Source organism: Schistocerca piceifrons, chromosome 1 (assembly GCF_021461385.2).
Source record: "Schistocerca piceifrons isolate TAMUIC-IGC-003096 chromosome 1, iqSchPice1.1, whole genome shotgun sequence".
In the NCBI taxonomy this organism is placed as follows: Eukaryota; Metazoa; Arthropoda; class Insecta; order Orthoptera; family Acrididae; genus Schistocerca; species Schistocerca piceifrons.
In genome coordinates this window covers 159,453,353-159,469,596 of record NC_060138.1, presented here as the reverse complement: position 1 = coordinate 159,469,596, position 16,244 = coordinate 159,453,353, and the positions used below count along the sequence as shown (strand labels likewise).

The 16,244-nt window shown below is 47.1% G+C and overlaps 1 protein-coding gene across 1 annotated transcript in view; it reads left to right on the top strand.

Annotated features, from left to right (window-relative positions):
- LOC124794300 (translation initiation factor IF-2-like) overlaps positions 1 to 16,244 on the top strand; it is a 148,136-nt gene that overhangs the window by 33,703 nt on the left and 98,189 nt on the right. The window contains exon 3 of the mRNA XM_047258088.1: positions 14,657 to 14,931. Within this exon, the coding sequence (XP_047114044.1) occupies positions 14,657 to 14,931 (275 nt within the window). The remainder of the gene's footprint in view (positions 1 to 14,656; positions 14,932 to 16,244) is intronic.

Sequence of the window (16,244 nt, the reverse complement as noted above, 5' to 3'; positions counted from 1 at the left end):
AACATCCGCTCCCTTCCCGCCAACAAGAACCTCTTCCTGCACACCCTTGCCACCCATCGCGTGAATGCCTTCCTCCACAATGAAACCTTCCTCCAACCCCACCACACCGTCCACACTTCGCCCTACCTCCTCCACCGCTCTGATAATCCCCTTCCAATTGCGCGTGGCGGAGTTGCCGTTGGGCACCACCGCCAGATCCCCGTTCGGCTCCAACCGCTCCTTCCTGACCCTACCGAACACCTGATCCTTAGTCTCTTCTTCCCCAGCCTTACCGTTACCTGCGCCACCATATATGTCCGCCCTAACGCCCCTATTCCCTTCGACTTCCTCTCCCACACTGACCGTACCTTCTCCTCCTACGTGATCGCCTCCGATCTCAACATCCATAGTCGTTCCACCGCCCAGTTATGGCGGTGGCATCGGTTCCTCTCCTCCCTTCAAGGCGACCTCATCCCCATCCCCCAGCACACCCGTCCTGAATCCAACTCCACTCCCAATGTTATTTTTTCCTCCCCCAACCTCCTTGGCCGCATAACGGTGGATGTCCTGGAGCCTATTTGTAGCGACCATCTCCCTGTCCTCCTTACCGTTTCAGATGGTCGTCGCCCCCGCCCTGACCCTCGTCATGACCCTCCCCCTAAGTACATCCATGACTATTCCCGTGCCAACTGGAAGGCCTACCGGGACACCCTTTCCACCCAGGTCGATAGCCACCCCTTCACCTACCACCGCCCTGACGATGTAACCCATGTCGCCTCCTTTCTCCAGCAGACCTTGTCTGAGGCCGTCCTCCTCCTCCGTGAATCCTGCCGTCTCTACCGTGCCTTCTCCGCACGCATGACCCAGACACACTATGACGCCACCGGCAACTCTAGCGTCACATTCGTAATTTGCTCACGGCTAAGAAACGCTGGGACAGGCGACAGACATGCACCTGTTTAAACGCTACCCTACCTATCAACTCGTCCAAGTTCTGGTCAGCCTTCCATCGCCTTACCTGAACTAAACCCTCCCCCTACTATCCTCTTCTCCATGATGATCACCCCTTCCCTGACTTCCTTAATAAGGCCAATCACTTTGCCTCTTACCTCTCCGACGTCTTTTCCATCCCCGATGATCCCCAGTTCGATTACTCCCTCTTCCCGGATGTCCGCGATCGAACTGCCACCTCTGTCCCTCTCCTCGCTCCTGGTTTCCAGTACTTGGACAACATTGCACACACAGAACTCAATGCCCCTATCACTACACAGGATCTCATTGCTACACTCCGCATGAAACGCAACACCACTCCTGGTCACTACCGTGTCACCTACCGTCACCTTCGTGAAGCTCCTGTCTCTTTCCTCTCCACCCTGGCCAGGCTCTAGAATGTAGTCCTGTCCACCGGTTACTACCCCAACCTTTGGAAAACCTCCTGTGTCCTGATGTTCCTTAAACCTGGCAAACCGCCGACCGCCGTCTCCTCCTACCGTCCCATCAGCCTTACCTCGGTCTTCAGCAAGGTCCTGGAATCTATCCTCACCCGCCGCATCCACCAGCATCTCCGCCAGCACCGCCTCCTTCCCGTTACCCAGTGTGGCCTTCGGCCATCATTCTCTTCCGACGATCTTCTCCTTCACCTCACTCATCTCCTTTCTGACCAGCTTAATTCCTGTCGCTCCGCAATTTTCCTCTCCCTGGACCTCGAACGAGCTTATGACCGCGTATGGCATTCCGGTCTCCTCTTCAAACTCGAAACCTTCGCCCTTCCCATTAACTACGTCCGTCTGATCGGCTCCTTTCTCTCCCGCCGTCCTTCCTATGTCACCATCCATAACACAGATTCCTACAACTTTTTCCCCTCCGCCGGTGTGCCCCAAGGCTCCGTCCTCTCCCCCCTTCTGAACCTTTTGTACACGGCGGACATGCCGCCGCCGTCATCCCCCGTCCACCTTCTCCAGTTTGCTGATGACAGCGCCTTCCTTGCCTTTGCCCCCACCCTGCAGCGCTCCCAACACCTTCTCCAATCCCATCTTGACGGGTTCACCACTTGGTGCAACCACTGGTTGCTCCAAAACCCAGGCGATCATTGTAGGCAAAACCACCCCTTCCTTCCGCCTCCTTGATTTCTATCTCACCATCTATGGCCGTCCTATCGCCCTCACTCCCACCCTTAAGTACCTTGGCGTCACCCTCGACCGTCGCCTCTCCTGGACTCCCCATCTCCAGACAATCCAAGCCAAGGCACGCTCCCGACTCAGTCTCCTCAAGCTCCTTTCCGGCCGTACGTGGGGTCTGAACCCCTCCACGATCCTCCACACCTCAAATCCCTCATCTGCCCTATCCTTTGTTACGCCCATCCGGCCTGGATCTCCACCCCCCCTACCTTTTATCAATCCCTCCAAATCCTTGAACGCCATGCTCTCCGCCTCGCCTATCGCATCCGTCTCACCTCCCCCACACGGATCCTGTATGATCTGATCCCCTTCCCCCACCTCCTCCTTTTCCTTGAAAGGATATGGATCCTGTACACCTCCTGCAAACTCAATCCTCCTCATCTGCTTGTCTCACCCATCCTCTCCCACCCCCACCTGCTGCTGCGCCTGTATTCCCACATCCCACCCAGTCTCCATCTCTCCACCCTCCTCACCCTCTCCCAAGGTGGCTTCCGCCAGCTCCCCCTCCCTGATGATGTCCTCCTCCCCTCCATCTACCCCTCCGATCAACTTTGATCCTCCCCCCCCACATCCTGTGTCCTTTCCATTAGGCACCCTTCCTCCCTTCTCTTTCCTTTTTCCCCATCCCCTCCCTCCTTCCCTCTTCCCACTGCCTTCCCCTCCCCCTTCCTCCCCCTATCTCCCCTGCCCATGGCATCTGCTCTCCCCTCTCCACCCCCCCTCCTCCTCTCTACGTTCACGTGTGACAATTTTCAAAAATTGTTCAAATGGCTCTGGGCACTATGGGACTTAACATCTGTGGTCATCAGTCCCCTAGAACTTAGAACTACTTAAACCTAACTAACCTATGGACATCACACACATGAACGCCAGAGGCAGGATTCGAACCTGTGACAATTTTCGTCTCTGTCTGTGTCGAAGTGTCTGAACAATTTTATCTTGGACTCTACGCCCGTGAACGACACCTTGTATTTTAAAAAGTGTTTGTCTCCGTTTATATGTCCACCATATTTTTTCTTTAAATGTCTTCATTTGTATATTTGTGTTTCTCTGCGGCTAAAGAGCGGCGTCGTATGCTGCTGCAGACCTGCCTGTAATACAGGTTTCAAAATAACAATAAAGAAAAAAACAGTTATTATACTGTAATAGTAGTCTCCAAAAGGAAGTCCTGCGTCACTTAGAACGAAATTTTTTGTGAAATTCAAGTGAATTTGATTAGGTCGACTACAGCTTCATTTATGAAAGACAATGGACGTGTGACGAAAACTGTTGAGATTCCGCTAGCCTGACAAAATTGGTAATGGCGTGAACATGATATGAAAAACACACAAAAAATTCCACTAATCATCTGTCCACAATATACAACGCCGGAAAACAATCAGCATTCTCAAGAACAATGTCATTTTATTTGCAAGTGAATTGAAAGGTAGTTCAGAATTGCAGGAGTATGTGATAAATTCGCTGTTGCTATCATCCCATGGTGGAAGACTTACACATCTTCTTGAACACCGGAATCCAAAGTTCATTCAATTTCACGCCCTCCTCCTTCCTATTAAAATTCCTGAGGTGCTTCACAATCTCTATGGCCTCTCCGTGCACCCTTTTGTGGAATCCGTTTGTGGCTGCCAGTACTTGAGACACGTCAAAATAAACATGATGGTCTCGTGGCCGTAAATCATGTACGGCAACAGCTGTCAGTCTCCCCACTTCTGCAATTGCTTTTGTGCTGTTCGAGTCGTTTTCTGACAGTTATTTTTGTAATATCCACGTACACCTCGCTACAACTACACGGAATCTTATAAATTCCAGCTTTTTCCAGCGGTTGGCGAGCATCCTTGGCCGATTTTAGATTGGAAATTCGTGGTAAGGTCTTATGGGACCAAACTGCTTAGGTCATCGGTCCCTAAGCTTACATATTACTTAATGTAATTTCGACACTAAGGACAACACACACACCCATGCCCAAAGGAAGACTCGAACCTCCGACGAGGGGAGCCGCGCGTTCCGTGACAAGGCGCCTTAGACCGCTCGGCTACACCGCACGGTGATTTTAAATGATCTTGTATCTTCCGTGTGGGTGTGTAAATTACCACGATGTTCTGTTTCCTCAAGATTTTTCCTACACGGTCAGTCACGTCCATAATTAATGGCACGAAACCTTCGATTTCACCGACGTTTTAGCATACTATGATTTCTACGCGGTAGTCTTAACGCTCTTCTTACCTCAGGGAATGAATAACCGTTCTTGAGCAATGCAGTGGTGAGATGTTTTAATTCTGCGTAAAGCAGCCCTGTTCACAGATTTTTCTAGCCCTATCCGCCAGCGGTTTTATGACGCCTCGCTTTTGTTGTGGGTGGTGGTTCGAATACCGGTGTAGTTAACTGTCTGTGTGCGTGGTTTTTCGGTAAACTGTGTGGCCCATGCTATCATCTTCTTTCTTGAAAACTAGACTATCAAGAAAATTTTAACTTCCGCCTACCTCCTCCTCCTTCGTAAACTGCTTGACGCAGAATTAAAACATCTCACCACTGTATTGCTGCAACGGCCAGTTGCGCTGGCGTATTCAAACATGTGGCGTCACGCCACTGCGAGGAAGATTGCGGAAGCGGAATTTTGCTGCAATCAGTAGAGAGCCAGGGTGTGAATCGGATGGTCAACAAGACTACGATCCCATTTGAAAATGGGACGAAACGTCGGATTTTGAAGACCCAGGCATAATAGACCGGAATATTTTATTAATTATGAGAGTTCCGGCTGCGAAAGTTTAAATTTTACAATCTTGCATCTTTGTAACTCTTTGACAATGGTAAATGCAGGGTCTGGAGAACGAGTGAGTTCGCCCTTCACCAAGCCGCCCGCATGCGTGTTCAGTTGGCGAGAGACCTGCTACTGTTGCTGGCTAGGGCCGCAGCAATCGTATGTGGACGTGAAGCATATCACCTTCCGGTCGAAGAAATTGCAGTTGCACGTAGATAACAGTATGTGCAATATAGCAGGCACTGCTTACTATATTCGCATATAAACCAAAAACCACATTGAGTCGTAACTGTCCACTACACCAACTGTGTTTCGCGGACGAAAGCATTTTGGAATAGGTGGCTCACCAAGTCTACGCCATACAAGTGTACGTTCATCACTGACATACAGACAGAACCAACTCTTATCACTGTAGATAATAGAGCACCATTCCACACTGCGACCAACACTTTCGCTACGCTTAAGTAGTAGTACTTCGAAGTGCCGTGGTGTCGGTGGTAGCCCGGCCAGAGGCACAAGTGATCTTACTCCTGTTGCAATCAGACGGTTCCCAATGGTCGCAGATGCCGCAGTAGTTGTAACATGTGCCACAATTTCGTCCCTGGATGATGTTTCGTCATCCACCGTTGCTCCTACAATGCGTCTGCTCTACGTGGACATCCAGAATCGGGTCTACCGGCGTGGGAACATACCACAGACCACTGTTGAAAGCAAGGACACACCACCACCGATTCATTGTTCCCAACGTGAACAGCCATCCACCGACACGTCCATCCAGCTTTCCGTCCCACTATGGGACGGAGTTCATATGGCTGAAGCTCTTCAACAGGAGAACGTACTCGTCGGTGGTGTATGGTTGTACCCTTGAATGAATATTGCAAACACTGTTCACCTTAAAATTAAGCATAGGACACATAGACAGGCTTCCTGATCGGCGATGATCGTGAAAAATGAATCACGAACACTACGACCCCTCAGTACGCGCGTATTATGTCCTGGTGCCACTACCCTTTCCTCAAAGGTGTTGCATTTTCTTTATTTTTTTCGACAGTACATTTTGCGTCTTACAGGGTAAATAAAAAAACGTAAATGTCCAGTGACTAGGGCCTCCCATCGGGTAGACCGTACACCGGGTGCAAGTATTTCAGTTTGACACCACTTTGGCTACTTGCGCGTCGGTGGGTATTAAATGATGATGATGACGACACAAAACCCAGTCCCTGAGCGGAGAAAATCTCCGACCCAGCCGGGAATCGAACCAGGGCCTTTACGACTGAGAGTCTGTCGCGCTGACCACTCAGCTACCTGGGGCGGCGCTTTAATAGTATGCTGCACATTAAATTGGCACTATCATCACGACACGTACTGAATGTATAACAATTTTTAACTGTCTGAATCACAAGGGTTTGATTATTTCTTATGATCCGTTATGGTTTGTCTAGAAAATCATAATCAAACTCGTGGCTCGTGGATCACATGACATTACGTCCCAGATTACTACATGTTGTGGCGAAGGCGGAGCGTAGAAGTTAGCCAGACAGGAGCAACGCCTCGTCGACGCCTAGTTAACCATGGCAGCTACGAGTGCGAGGCACGGGCCAGTTAGGCGCGGCCTGTCACGGGTCGCCGCCCACGGCCGACAAAAGACTGCGGGCTGAGGGCGGCGCTGCAAGAAGGCGTGTGGGCGGCGGCGGCGGAAGTGCAGCGCCTGCTAATGAGGCCGGCGACAATGCGTGTTTTACACGTGCCGCCGCTTCCAGCGCTCATTACGGCCGGCGACAATGGCGGCGCGACACAATGCCCGCTGTCGCCCGGCAACCGACAAGCGGCAGCCGGACGCTCCGCCTCCCGCCTCTGACAATGCTGCAGTCGCGCCGCTTCCTTAACGAAGCGACGCGCTGTCTTCAGTCGGCTGACGGAAAGTTAGTGCCGAAACGCTGATCGCTAGTGTGCGGCTCCATCCGCCACGTACAAACAATGCCTACGGCTACAAATGTGGTGCGTGCTCGTAACGGAACGTTGACAAGGGTGACAGAAAGGTTGCGACAGCAGCTGCTATGAGGAGATTTTCATAGAACTGCACTTTGAGAGAAAAATGCGAATGTGCTGAAATACTACAATAGACTGGCTGATTATATGCCTGTAATTTTAGTTCGTATACAAGCTATCTCTGTGCTAGTTCCTTTAAAATAACTGTGGTGTGGGTACTGTAAGACCTTCGGTACACACACCATCAGATTATTTGACTTGTCGCTCTAACGAAGTAGGCGAGCGTCAGCAATATGTCTCATGCTCTTATCATGGCGTGTTTATCTTCTGCCGTTAGGGCCGTTAGGTCAGACGATAGAAATGCCGCTTGCTCGCTTAGAGTAGCAGATTGAAGGTGACCAACTTTAAACAGAACTTGATTGATTTTCACAAACTTTTTTTTTTTTTTTTGGTCATCAGTCTACTGACTGGTTTGATGCGGCCCGCCACGAATTCCTTTCCTGTGCTAACGTCTTCATCTCAGAGTAGCACTTGCAACCTACGCCCTCAATTATTTACTTGACGTATTCCAATCTCTGTCTTCCTCTACAGTTTTTGCCCTCTACAGCTCCCTCTAGTACAATGGAAGTCATTCCCTCATGTCTTAGCAGATGTCCTATCATCCTGTCCCTTCTCCTTATCAGTGTTGTCCACATATTCCTTTCCTCTCCGATTCTGCATAGAACCACCTGATTCCTTACCTTATCAGTCCATCCAATTTTCAACATTCGTCTATAGCACCACATCTCAGATGCTTCGATTCTCTTCTGTTCCGGTTTTCCCACAATCCATGTTTCACTACCATACAATGCTGTACTCCAGACGTACATCCTCAGAAATTTCTTCCTCAAATTAAGGCCGGTATTTGATATTAGTAGACTTCTCTTGGCCAGAAATGCCTTTTTTGCCATAGCAAGTCTGCTTTTGATGTCCTCCTTGCTCCGTCCGTCATTGGTTATTTTAATGCCTAGGTAGCAGAATTCCTTAACTTCATTGACTTCGTGACCATCAATCCTGATGTTAAGTTTCTCGCTGTTCTCATTTCTACTACTTCTCATTATCTTCGTCTTTCTCCGATTTACTCTCAAACCATACTGTGTACTCATTAGACTGTTCATTCCGTTCAGCAGATCATTTAATTCTTCTTCACTTTCACTCAGGATAGTTATGTCATCAGCGAATTGTATCATTGAAATCCTTTCACGTTGTATTTTAATTCCACTCCAGAACCTTTCTTTTATTTCCATCATTGCTTCCTCGATGTACAGATTGAAGAGTAGGGGCGAAAGGCTACAGCCTTGTCTTACGCCCTTCTTAATACGAGCACTTCGTTCTTGATCGTCCACTCTTATTATTCCCTGTTGGTTGTTGCACATATTGTATATGACCCGTCTCTCCCTATAGATTACCCCTACTCTTTTCAGAATCTCGAACAGCTTGCACCATTTTATATTGTCGAACGCTTTTTCCAGGTCGACAAATCCTATGAAAGTGTCTTGATTTTTCTTTAGCCTTGCTTCCATTATTAGCCGTAACGTCAGAATTGCCTCTCTCGTCCCCTTACTTTTCCTAAAGCTAAACTGATCGTCACCTAGCGCATTCTCAATTTTCTTTTCCATTCTTCTGTATATTATTCTTGCGAGCAGCTTCGATGCATGAGCTGTTAAGCTGATTGTGCGATAATTCTCGCACTTGTCAGCTCTTGCCGTCTTCGGAATTGTGTAGATGATGCTTTTCAGAAAGTCAGATGGTATGTCGCCAGACTCATATATTCTACACACCAACGTCAATAGTCGTTTTGTTGCCACTTCCCCCAATGATTTTAGAAATTCTGATGGAATGTTGTCTATCCCTTCTGCCTTATTTGACCGTAAGTCCCCCAAAGGTCTTTTAAATTCCGATTCTAATACTGGATCCCCTATCTGTTCTAAATCGACTCCTGTTTCTTCCTCTATCACATCAGACAAATCTTCACCTTCATAGAGACTTTCAATGTATTCTTTCCACCTATCTTCTCTCTCCTCTGCATTTAACAGTGGAATTCCCGTTGCACTCTTAATGTTACCACCGTTGCTTTTAGTGTCACCAAAGGTTGTTTAGACTTTCCTGTATGCTGAGTCTGTCCTTCCGACAATCATATCTTTTTCGATGTCTTCACATTTTTCCTGCAGCCATTTCGTCTTAGCTTCGCTGCACTTCCTATTTATTTCATTCCTCAGCGACTTGTATTTCTGTATTCCTGATTTTCCTGGAACGTGTTTGTACTTCCTCCTTTCATCAATCAACTGAAGTATTTCTTCTGTTACCCATGGTTTCTTCGCAGCTAGCTTCTTTGTACCTATGTTTTCCTTCCCAACTTCTGTGATGGCCCTTTTTAGAGATGTCCATTCCTCTTCAACTGTACTGCCTACAGCGCAATTCCTTATTGCTGTATCTATAGCGTTAGAGAACTTCAAACGTATCTCGTCATTCCTTAGTACTTCTGTATCCCACTTCTTTGCGTATTGATTCTTCCTGACTAATGTCTTGAACTTCAGCCTACTCTTCATCACTACTATATTGTGATCGGAGTCTATATCTGCTCCTGGGGACGCCTTACAGTCCAGTATCTGATTTCGGAATCTCTGTCTGACCATGATGTAATCTAATTGAAATCTTCCCGTATCTCCCAGCCTTTTCCAAGTATACCTCGTCTTGTGATTCTTGAACAGGGTATTCGCTATTACTAGCTGAAACTTGTTACAGAACTCACACATTCATTAAAATAATAAAAAGCAGAGACATTACGTAACTTGATTCTGGATGCTGTTTACAATTGACAATCTGAAGTTCCTTTAGTCTTGGTACGTTAATCTTAATCTCACATATCTCTGATACTTGACAAAGTGTCTATTCATTTGTCTTCATGGCTATTTACAGGAATATGGTAATCTTACTAGGCGCAGACTGAAACTTGACTATAGACTGATACAGACAAATGCAGACTGGTACAGACGGGTGCAGACCAATGCAGACTGGTACAGACTGTTGCAGACAAATGCAGACAGACTAATTGGAGGTCTGTACACTTGTTATAATACCTCACGCATTCATGTATCACTGCGCAAGTGTGATCTGTGAGGAGAAAAGCTTCAACGTTAGCATTAATTTCATTGGCTGCATTACATATTAATATGCGGATCGGCGCAAGCAGAATTTGGTCCGTCTCTAAGGCAGCGCCATCTCATAGTGCGGAGACGGATGAGCGCTGCGCCTGCGCTGTTGTGCTTTGCGGGGCGCGCTCTAGTGGGAAAGTTGTGTACGCGCTGACTACGCAGAACTATGTACACAACAGTAACGAAGAACGTGAGAGAGCGTCAGGCTGTAATATACCGCCGAAAAAAAATCGTAAAACCAAGAAGGTGTTGTGCGACTTAAAACAAAAGTTCGCAGGCGAGTTTCTACGTCTGAAAGATGATATCTGTTTAAATAAGAGTGGCGTCACTATAGGGTTGGAAATCAAATTTGCTTTAAATTCCCGCTGTGACGGTCGTGAGTTACTTTTCAGATCAGACGTGGTGAGTTGATGTTAGTCAAGAATGCCTTTGGAGCGACAAAGGTGCCGTTATCAACACCTCACTGAGGCTACGAGGAGCCAGATGTTCCTTCTGCTATATTGCCGAAACATCTGGCAGGAATGTAATCGGCCTACATGATTGCTGGCAGCTGTGGTCACGAGAACGTACAGCCGCAAGAAGAGCGGTCTCCAAACGGTCGATTAACACTACCGTGAGGGAAGACCATCGTGTTCGGCGTATGGATATGGCGCATCGTACTGCATCTACATTAGTGGTTTGGGAAAAACTAGCACCACAGTGACACAAGGAACTGTTGCAAATCGGTTACTTCAAGAACAGTTCCGAGCCAATCGCCCTGTTGCGAGCATTCCAATGACCATAAACCACGCCATTGCGACTTCAGTGGTTTCAGACGAGATCTCATTGGTGGACAGGGTGCCAGTGATGGCCGTGTGTTGGTTAGAAGGAGGCCAGAGGTTATAATCTCAGGTGTAATTTCGTATGACAGCAGGAGCTCTCCCGTGGTTATCCCACGCACTCCGACTGCAAATACGTACGTCAGTCTGGTGATTCGACCTGTCGCGCTGTCAATACACTAGCTCACTCAGTTAATCATGAGTGTAATACTGCTATATGATGTATTTCTATGTAAATTTTATGTAGATGGAATACGTACTTTGTTAAAACTCATAAAATAAGGCAGTAATGTTTTTCAATGTGGAAACGATAGAAATGAGAGTGCAGTGAATGGAGTGATGATCTCTACGAGTTACAAGAAGAGGCAGACAACCAAAATATGGATCAGGGAACAGATTGTAGTGGATGACTGATAATGACTGTAATGAAAACGAGATGGGTGAGGATGAGACACACAGCTAAGCGAGTGTTGGTTCTTTGCTCCATACTAAGAGACAAGGGAAGACAAAGATGTCTGTAGAGACAAAGATGTCGGTAGATCACATTAGAAAAGATGTAGGTGCTAATTGGTTAACGGGCTACAACGAATCCGAGTGCTGGGTCTAATCAGGCTACTAGCCTGCAATTAGTGTTTGCTTATGTACATACTCTACCGTATCAAACGTATCCGGACACCACAATGCAATGGGGATTTGACCTTTACATGTCTCTAGAGGCAAACACGCAAGTGTAAAAAGAGGCACGGAGTATTGTGTTGTTATTAGAGACACAGTAACAGCACACTAATGTCCACTAATAGTGTCAGGGTATTTATGATAAGACATAATACATGTTTGAAACTTCGCGGCTGAATCGTAACACAGCGCTAAGCCCGGGCTGCTGCCGTAGGGACTCAGATTTTACAATATTAACTGATACAGATAACACGATACACTCATTCAAATTTGTCTGTTAAGAGGACTCCGTGACTTTGAACGTGGACTAGCCATTGGGTGCCACCAGAGTTAAAAAGAGGAAGGCGGAATGGTTTAGCAGCTTATCAAAAACATCTTTTCAGTCAGTGGTAACCGACGTTTGAGTATAGAGCTGCGCCACTGGTCAGTGAATGGCTGAAAACGAGTGATTCGGAGTGACAAACATTATGCCCATGGCAATGCGATGTAATGGTTTGGGTTTGGCGAATGCCCCGAGAGCGGTCTCTGGAGCCACGTCCCGTGTCAAAAGTAAAGGACGGAGGAGGTGGTGTTACGGCGTGGTGGCGTTTCTCGTGGTTAGGGTGTGGTCTTATTATTGTGGTTTAGAAAACGCAGAACGCTGACGGATTCGAACTTACATTACAGCAGAATGTACTGTGTACAGTAGAGGACCAGGAGACGACGATCGTCTGTATCCACTTGGCAATGCACGCTGTCATAGAGTAGCATCTTTGAGGGATAGGTTTGTGGACAATAAGTGAAGTGGTCTATCCTGCCGACCGGAACCCAATGGAATCAATTTGACAGGTGAGTTCGCTCCCAGTGTCCAAAATCACTACCTTCCCTACTTTCGGTTCTTGGGGAAGAACGGGAGCCGTTTCCCCAGAGATACTCAGAACGTCATTGAACGTATCTCCAGCAACTTTACCGCGTCATAAAGGCGAAGGATGGACACACACCACACTAATGTCCACTAATAGTGTCAGGGTATTTATGATAAGACATAATACATGTTTGAAACTTCGCGGCTGAATCGTTAACACAGTGCTAAGCCCGGACTGCTGCCGTAGGGACTCAGATTTTACAATATTAACTGATACAGATAACACGATACACTCATTCAAATCCGAATGGGTAATTCGGTCGGTTCCCGTCGACAAGATGCACTGATGAAAGTGTTGCGTATGAACTCAAGAGTGATAGATTCGAATTCCTGTTTTTATTTCAGATGAACGCCGAGAAAGAGCTGCCAGTGAGTCCGCATCTACTGCTCATAACTTGCAAGAAACATTGTTGAAACAATTCTACCGTACTCATCACAATTGTTTGTGCAGACATTGCGGCTGGAATCACGTGTAAGACACACACACACACACACACACACACATACAAACACACACACACACAAACACAGGGTGACTTTTTGATGTTTGTGGAAATCTCGCTGGCAGAAAATTCAGCCTGCAGGCGCTAACACTTCCTTCATATTTAGCTACTTGACTGATTTTTGGACATTGCCAGACCAAATGACAGAATGGGAGACTTCTACTTTCGTGCTGATAGGAGGCGCATATGGTCAAGGAAGAGCGTATCACATACTCTCGATGATACTCCAACGTTAGGCGGGTGATGGAGCCCCTTCTGGAAATAGCGGAAAGGTCGGGGAAGAAGGCCAGTGCTTGCCGCAGCATGTCATTCTCAATGGAGAGAAGTCTTCCGAAGTAAGAGTGATTTCAGGTGTGCCGCAGGGGAGTGTTGTAGGACCGTTGCTATTCACAATATACATAAATGATCTTGTGGATAACATCGGAAGTTTACTGAGGCTTTTTGCGGATGATGTTGTAGTATATCGAGAGGTTGTAACAATGGAAAATTGTACTGATATGCAGGAGGATCCGCAACGAATTGACGCATGGTGCAGGGAATGAAAATTGCATCTCAATGTAGACAGATGTAATGTGCTGCGAATACATAGAAAGAAAGAACCTTTATCATTTAGCTACAATATAGCAGGTCAGCAACTGGAAGCAGTTAATTCCATAAATTATTTGGGAGTAGGCATTAGGAGTGATTTAAAATGGAATGTTCATAGAAAGTTGATCGTCGGTAAAGCAGATGCCAGACTCAGAATCACTGAAAGAATCCTAAGGAAATGCAATCCGAAAACAATGGAAGTAGGTTACAGTACACTTGTTCGCCCACTGCTTGAAAATTGCTCACCAGTGTGGGATCAGTACCAGATAGGGTTGATAGAAGAGATAGAGAAGATCCAACGGAGAGCAGCACGCTTCGTTATAGGATCATTTGGTAATCGCGAAAGCGTTACGGAGATGATAGATAAACTCCAGTGGAAGACTGCAGGAGAGACGCTCAGTAGCTCGGTATGGGCTTTCGTTGAAGTTTCGAGAACTTACCTTCACCGAGGAGTCAAGCAGTATATTGCTCCCTCCTACGTATATCTGGCGAAGAGACCATGAGGATAAAATCAGAGAGATTAGAGCCCACACAGCGGCATACCGACAATCCTTCTTTCCACGAACAGTACTAGACTGGAATAGAAGGGAGAACCGATAGAGGTACTCAAAGTACTCTCCGCCACGCATCGTCAGGTGGCTTGCGGAGTATGGATGTAGATGTACTCGACATATTGCGCTCCCGATCTAGCTCTAACGACGTACGCTGTTTCCAAACTTCATTACGTCTCTTGATTCTCTGCTGAAATTTTCGTGCATTTTGCGAGCAACGTGCCTTGCGTAGAAGAAGCAGTCACATGAGATTTTTTTAACGCGATCGTTTCTACTGTGATGCAGTTACTTCTGAGTTGCTTGTCTTTTGTAAGCTACAGAAAAACAGCGATACCTCTGTAATGTTGATCTGACAGAAACATGGTACATAACTTTTCGCTTTATTTTACCACTATCTGTGCGTCGTTTCATTGACTACCCTCTTCTGTAGGGAATGTAGAACCAGTCAACAGAAACTCTGAGCGCATTTCTGAGGCATGTTTTTGTGTGCCTATCCACGGGTAGCTGCTGACTGCTGCAGCTCTGCATCAGTGCTCACAGCCGGCCCCCAAAGGAGATATCCGAGCAAGTGGCAGAGGCAGCTGCCAGATTCGGCTTTCCCTCGAAACTTGTAAATCCGACGGGCTCGAGGCAGCCCGCAGCGCAGCGCAGCGCAGCCCGTAAGCCGAGCCGGCTGGCCGCTGCCGCTGCCGCCGCTGCCGGCGGTTCACAGACAGGCGGCTACAGTACGGCGCCGCCCTCACGGCGAGCGTGGCCGCAGGCCGACCGCAGCCGGCGATTGAAGGAGCACAACAGGTGGAGCTGCCCAGCCCCCAGTCACTCGCCTGCCACTGACACTGCTTTAGTTCGGCCCGCGAGGCGAAAACAGTATGCGAAGCTGACCCGCGAGCGAAACTACGCACGTGTTAAGTAGCTTTCACAAGCAACGTGCAACGCTGCGATAATCCCAATGGCGCTACTTCAGTTACCATGTTAGTGTTGACAACACTTCGCCACAGCACCACCTGTGTAATCATCAATGGAAAGAACAATTGCTGAACGATGTTTTTCTATTCAATGACTCAGAAATGGCACATATTTCTCCACAATGTTGGTGTCATTACGACGCAACGGAAACATTGCATTGAAAAGAAACTTATAACAAAGTATAGGTTTGTGATTACATCTTCGTACTGTAGAAAAGCATTATGCAGAAAAATTGTTCGAAGTAAAGAGTGAAAGAAACATAAAAACTGTAAACTTCGTAAAAGCGTTGTACATCTCAATGACTTGTATTTTAATGTGAAGTCAGCCGGTGTGGCCGTGCGGTTCTAGGCGCTACAGTCTGGAACCGCGCGACCGCTACGGTCCCAGGTTCGAATCATGCCTCGGGCATGGATGTGTGTGATGTCCTTAGGTTAGTTAGGTTTAAGTAGTTCTAAGTTCTTAGGAACAGATGACCTCAGAAGTTAAGTCCCATAATGCTCAGAGCCATTTGATCCATTTTTTTAGAACCAATAGCAACAAATACCAGCAATTCATGCCATAATAACTTTGTGATTTCTAGGCCCAGTACTATGGGTAAGATCTTCTCTTATTTTAGTTACAAAAGCCCCAATACTCAACATTTTTAAAATTACGTATTTATTGATAGTAATGAGCATTCGAAGTTACAAAAATGGTTCAATTGGCTCTAAGCAATATGAGACTTAACTTCTGAGGTCATCAGTGCCCTACAACTTAGAACTACTTAAATCTAACTAATCTAAGGGATCACACACATCTATGCCCGAGGCGGGATTCGAACCTGCGACCGTAGCGATCGCACGGTTCCAGACTGTAGCCCCTAGAACCGCTCGGCCACACTGGCCGACTTCGAAGTTACAGATATGACACAAAATTATTTCTACAAAATTCCTAACCCTTTTAAAATAGATAGAGCATGTGACTAATGTTCACGAAGTGTGCTGCAGGAAAGGGAGATTGTGTTGTAGACGCCCATGAAATTGGAAGAAAATAGTGACCATTCGCCGATGTAGCAGAACAATCATCGGCTGTGTAGAGAATGGAATAAACAAGACGACCAGGCAACTACTCGTAATCCGCCATAGTCTCAATAATACAAGATC